We start from the raw sequence: 6555 nt of genomic DNA on the forward strand, positions 1-6555 counted from the left end.
AGAGGCGGACAGGCCAAAAGTCCCAGAGGCGGACAGGCCAAAAGTTCCAGAGGCGGACAGGCCAAAAGTTCCAGAGGCGGACAGGCCAAAAGTCCTAGAGACAGGCAGACAAATTCAGCGAAATTCGTGAATACGAATGTTAGAGTACAGACAGGAACATGTCGCACAGCAACGCCATATGGAGAGTTAAAAATAGCTAAGCACCACGCAAATGAGTCAAGTTTTACGAGCCCAAGGCAACAATTACGCAACAACGTCCCAACTTCACGCCAATATGACGAGGTCGTTAGCGACTCTGACGTCTTACACACAACGTTTCAACCCACGTGCACTTCAAAAAATAATAAACCGGCCGGTAATTTTATTTCAACGTCGGATTAACATCAATTGAAAACTCATGACTACACGGTTTCATCACCGAACCTGGCATTATCTTGTGCACTGAACGCCATTCCAAAGTAAATACAGAGCGGATAATTGAGACACAATCTCCTTTTTTGAAGTGAAAAACTTCGTAAATCTACATTGTAGCGCAGTTCAGAATCGGTTAAACATGTTGCAATGTGAATTCAATTATATTAACGGAAATATGTAGTAGACATATAATTATCGTTATACTGAATGAGTTCCAGAGGCCACGTTTCAAACATCACGTTTGAAAGATTTCGGTTGTTGAAGAATTTCAGCCCTAGATTTTCAGTCTTGTAAATTTCTTGCAGACAAAATGAAAATGAAGTAATTTTTTCGAATCGTTGTCGCAGATTAAAACAAAAATCATGAATTGATCCAATAAATTTAGTCAAAATGCTTGACAAATTTCACCGATTTTAATGACAGACGAAAAAAAATCGGCATCTGCTCACTCCACATAAAAATTAAACTCGAAGAAAATTTATTTTAATGCAACGATAGGTAAATGAGTCATTCAATCATTTTCCTTAATGAAGCTTTGAAATGAGATTTTGCCAGCAGAAGTTCTTGTAATAATACAAGCAACGCGAATAAACATAGAAAAGATTTGTTTCCAAGAACCTTATAGGAAATATAGTGACATGCAACGCTATTTTTCTCAATGATCTTAAAATGTTAGTCGTGCTTTTACGTATCTAGAAAAAACTTAAGCACTTAAAATTCTTTCTGTAAAAATAGCCACCCGGAACTATGCTTGAAAACAGTATTGCTAATGAGAGCACAGAAATGCTGCGTCAAACTGAAGTGAACCATATTCAACAGTTTAAAGTGAACCATATTTAACAGTTAAAAGTGAACCATATTTAACAGTTAAAAGTGAACCATATTTAACAGTTAAAAGTGAACCATATTCAACAGTTCAAAGTGAACCATATTCATCAGTTTAAAGTGAACCACATTCAACAGTTTTAAGTGAACCATATTCAACGTTTTAAGGGAACCATATTCAACGATTAAAGGATACCATATTTAACAGTTTAATGGAACCATATTCAACAGTTTAAAGCATTGAAAACTGGCCTAATTTGTTAGAACAATGAACTCACTTGGAAAAATGAATGGTCCATAGTGTCCAAAAAGTGAAACTTTTTTACCCACCAAACGAGTAGAAAGAAGATGTAGCACTGATACGCTCTTTGTTTGGCAAAACTGTGTCAGGATGACCCACACAATAGATAAGAAGTGTATCACTATATGGGCAAAGTCGCCCAGGTCTCATAATGAAGTTACTGAGGTTTGTTAGAGAATAAAGGTTTTTATAGCGTTGAATATCAGGCTACAATTTTTATGAATACGTTTTTTGTTCGCTGTTGTTGCCCAAAAAGGCCTTTTGAAATTGCAGAAAATACAAACACGATATCATTTCCCTCTTGTATATAAAGTAATAAAGCATTGGGAAGGGGCATGGTTAATTCAGGCAGATATCTTAATAAAACCTTACAAGCACCCAAAACAAAAATAATAAAAATAATGGCAATAGTGGCACTTCGTTTCACATGATTTTTAGCGCATTTTCTCATTTATGGAAAAAATGCACTATTGTGCTCGTCATGTCCGTCCGTCTGTCAGTCCGTCCGTCCGTCCGCGACTTCACGTTTTCGTGGACGAGAAAATGCCCTCTCTGTCACTCACTGCAGAAAGTACTGAGTTATATTTTTCTACATGCCAAGTAATTTTTTTTTAACCGCCAAAAATTTTAATCGAAATTGAAAACCGATAAAAAAATTTTTATTGCTGTTGGAACGAAAAAATGAATAGCTTAACCAAAACTCCTGAAGACGATTTCTACAAAATTAGGAAAATCCTCTTGTGTCATTTATCTTACGAATCAAGGACAATATTTCCAAAATAAAAATTTTATTTGAAAACACAAGCAAAAGTAATCAATTTCTACACCGAGAAAAATTAATGGGTCATATTGTATAAATATTGACTCTCTTTTTAGCGCATTTTCTCATTTATGGAAAAAATGCACTATTGTGCTCGCCATGTCCGTCTGTCTGTCTGTCTGTCCGTCCGTCCGTCCGTCCGTCCGTCTGTCCGTGACCTCAAGTTTTCGTCGACGAGAAAATGCGCTCTGTGTCACTCACTGCAGTGAGTACTGAGTTATATTTTTGTTCATGTAGCACCGATCCTTCCCTTTTCGGGCGAAAATTGATCGGAATGACACACACGCACAGGTGCAAGAAGTGCACCGCTATTCATATATCTGGACAAAATCTCTCCAGTTTTGAGTGTGTAGCAGCTACCTGGGAGTGCAGTGGAAGTGTCCATGGCGGTGATGGAGTGTGAGAGCTCAGGCGTGGTGTAGCCGAGGGAGGGAGTACTGCTGCCAGCGCTGTACCCCCCTGAGTGCACTCCACTTGCTCCTCCACCTGATCCTGATATGAATGTACAATTAATTAATTAATATTATATATCAGAAATTAAGTTAGTATTATTTGCCATTAAATTCATTCATTATATTATTATCTATTATTAAGAAATTTACTATATATTAATATACTATATTAATTTAAAATGTAAGAAATAAGAATCAAATCAAGACAATTTAAAAGCAAATAAAACTAAGTAAATTCACCGTATCTTCTTTCAATGAACATGTGGGGAATTGACTTGGCAGTATTCTTACCTTTAACCCCTTAATGAACTCACGAATTGAGCAGACTAATGATAGATGTAATTATTACGAAAATATAGTGAATGAAAATAATCGGGAAATTAAAGGGATAGATTGCAATGAAAAAGAGACCTGCCGAAACAATGGCAGAATGTCCGGACTTGCAATTAAACACAGTTGCATTCATTATATTTTACCGATATTTATACCTCGAACTCAGTAATAACTCTAGATATAAAACGGGATTTCAGAATAATCGCACCTCCACCAGTCGTAAAGTTCCGTAAAAGCGGTAATTTTCGTAACTGGCGTCATTGGCGTAGGCCTGATGTCCGTGATCACTACGTATAAACAGCGGGACTTTTACACAGCAAGTGCGACGGAAACCTTCGTGACTGCAGGAACGAAGAGGCATATCAACATCGAAAATTATTAGCGAAACATCGGCGGCCATTGTACGACCGCAGGTAAACTGTAAGTGATTTTCCGAGCGGATTCGATTGCGCGGAAACCATACTATCTTTGTCGAGTCCTCGGCCTAAGTAAGGCTATGATTAAGTAATGTTTGCAAGATAAAGACGGATTACTTCCAAGCGAAGTCCCTAGCAGAACATTGTTAAAGAAAAATTGCCCATTAAAACTATCATTTTGTCATTCACTGCATGGCATTTCGAAGCGTCGCAATGCGTTGCATTGCAGTGAATGCATGTCACTGTAGCAAAAGCCTACTTGCATGTGAAGAGGCCGTTGCTGCATGCTATTGTCAGAAGCACTGCGGTAACTTATCTCGCGCTAATACTAAACCAGACCTCATGTTAAGTCCTTTAGATACATCACATTTTCCATCCAGAGAACAACTACTATTATTTACCGTCGTTGTCAATCTATCATGTGCTTGCTGACACGGCCAATGCATCGGTGCAGCGCCATGCATTGCTGACCATATTTAGGAAAAGAGGTCAGATGATCAAAAGATAACATGGACGAACATGTGTATTTATTTGAATATTTTTTTAAGGAAACCATTTTGACTGAAGGAGAGACGCCTTTTTTAAATGCGCAAGTATTCAGTGCGTTAAATATCAAACCATTAACGCGTCGAACATTTGGCGTGACTTGCTATGCTTCAACTCGCGTACCTGGCTAATAGTATAACACTTTTTCGATCATATCATAGTGACATGTGCCACATAGTGGCAAAAAAAACTTAAAAGTACGGAACCCACAGGTAAATGCCCCACTCTTAGCGACGGAACCGAAAACATGGAGCTAATTTTCTCCATTGAAACCGAATGAATGGAACCGTTTTTTATCGCAATGACAATTTTAACAGCCTATAATACAATACAATATTATAACGGGCGCCCCCCAATTAATTAAGACTCTTTTTCACCATTGAAGCCGAATGAGAAGGAACAGCTTCTTATCGAAATGAGAACAAGATAAAGAGCATATAATACGAGCAAGACTCTATTAACCGACCTGTCATGTAGTTGCTGTAGCCAGCGCCGTAGCCCACCGCCGGAGACCAGGGGTCACTAACCATCCCGGACACTCCGCCCCCCAGCTCTGTGTGGGCGAAAATATATAAATTAATTGATTAATTAATTAAAATTTTTTAATTAGTAAATTAATTAATTCATTTACTGTAAATAATTTGATAAAAATAAATCTAATTTTTCGATTATGTCTTTGTACCACATGGTTGATTGTCCTGACTTGAAAATTTTCCACATGATTTAAATTTTAAAATAAGCGATTAGAAACTGTAAAGATAAGAGCGACAAATATAAGCTGACTCCCTTGCTATGTGCTACTGCTTCCATGTCGGAAGCTAGCTGTAATTTGGAGTTATTTACTTTTAATGTGGTCCAATTAAACGCATAAAAAATAACAAGGTTCGCTGTTAAGGACATGTGAGATCCATAAAAACTCAAGTTAACTTCTGAACCCCAGCGAACGTGGTCGTTATCTTAGCATTACCACGCACTTATATTATTATTAAATGCAGGGCCACATGCTAAAGAATTCGGAATAGTAAGGCTTCACAGAAACGCTTCGTATATAAAATATTCCGACCAGTGAAAAATATTTTCAATAAATCACTACGAATGAGCTACTCGCAACACTGTGCTAAGCGCGACGAAACACGATTATCTTGGTGATAGTGCTATTTCGAAGATAATCTCAAAATAAATGATTTAAAATTTTCTCATATATGAGAAAGAACAATTAGAAATCAAGTTAGAAAATTTTTTATGGAGTAAATCGTTCTATAACTGAATCGATTGCAATTCTATTCATATGAAAAAAAATTATTCATAATCATCGGAAATAAGTTAAACTTGAGTGGTACAGACTCTGTATCAAACCAATTCTCGTCTACGAGTCTTTAAAACTAATGGCCATTACGATGATGCCTTTCAACACTTTCAAATAAAGCAGATGTATAATGAATGCACCCGATTAACGGCGATAAATTGGAGTGATAAATAGTATTGAAAGGGACTACATGGAAGGCACCATTCATTCAAAAAAATAAACGGGTCGTCATGTTGTCCAAATAGCGACGCACTCTCTGCACGTATCATTTATACACCTTTTTGCCCAGCCAAACTGGGTCAAGATGACCTAGTCAAATAAGTGTATGGAAGGCAAATAAGAAATGGATCGCTTTTTGGACAAGTTCTCACTAAGTTCTCAGAGTGAATAGATCTGGTGCAGCTTACCAGGATTGTGGCCCGCTTGTGCTGGGTTGAGCTTGAGTGAAAGTGTGGGCGGTATAGACTCCATAATGTGCCTCTGTCCCATTTGTTTTAGCTTGTCACTGAAGACATGATGTTCGTACGGGCGCGGCCCGAATTGATGTATCGCTCTGTATTGCTGCTGACCTGTGAGAATACCATGTAGAAAAGTAAGAAGTTGGAATATTTTTCTTTTAAAGAAACTAATTATATGCCACAGTGAAGTTTGATAATATTTGTAAATAAAATTTCGTCTATAACGATCGCGCATTTTGTCCACAAAATTGGACAAAATCGTACCTGTTGACCACGAAATAATAAACTACAATGTTTTAAAGCTTGTGATTTTAAAAGATAAATTAAATGCACAATGCAATATGATAATATTTTAAAATAAAATTTCGTCGATTGCATATTCTGTCCGCTAGTCCTCCTGTCCATCGCGATGTCCGTCCGTGTCACCGGATGTAGAGGCGAGCGCAAAGTGACGGAGACGAAGCGCAACGAAACAAACAAAAGAGCATCGGACTTGGCAACGCATCACTGGACGAACAAATGACAGCCGTCCGACGTCAACTTCCCTAGTTAAACTAGCGTCTCGGCCGGAGCTCAGTTTCAGAGTGTCGAGCTCAACCGCTAGTTAGGTGATGTCGCGAGGTATTTCCACTTACATGTAAATGTAATGTGCTTTTTCATACAAGAGCTTTTGGGTGCTAAGTA

At 37.8% G+C, this 6555-nt stretch overlaps 1 protein-coding gene across 1 annotated transcript; it reads right to left on the reverse strand.

The window, feature by feature from the left end:
- Window positions 1-2720: 2720 nt before the first annotated feature.
- On the reverse strand, window positions 2721-5982 carry LOC125178121 (the record flags this gene model as incomplete). Its single annotated transcript, XM_047881172.1, has 3 exons — window positions 2721-2852; window positions 4574-4660; window positions 5821-5982. Coding segments are annotated over 3 exons (381 nt in total), but the record flags the coding sequence as incomplete, so codon positions are not given.
- Window positions 5983-6555: the final 573 nt, after the last annotated feature.

The sequence above is a fragment of the Hyalella azteca genome, unplaced genomic scaffold (genome assembly GCF_000764305.2).
Source record: "Hyalella azteca isolate HAZT.00-mixed unplaced genomic scaffold, Hazt_2.0.2 contig7223, whole genome shotgun sequence".
In the NCBI taxonomy this organism is placed as follows: Eukaryota; Metazoa; Arthropoda; class Malacostraca; order Amphipoda; family Hyalellidae; genus Hyalella; species Hyalella azteca.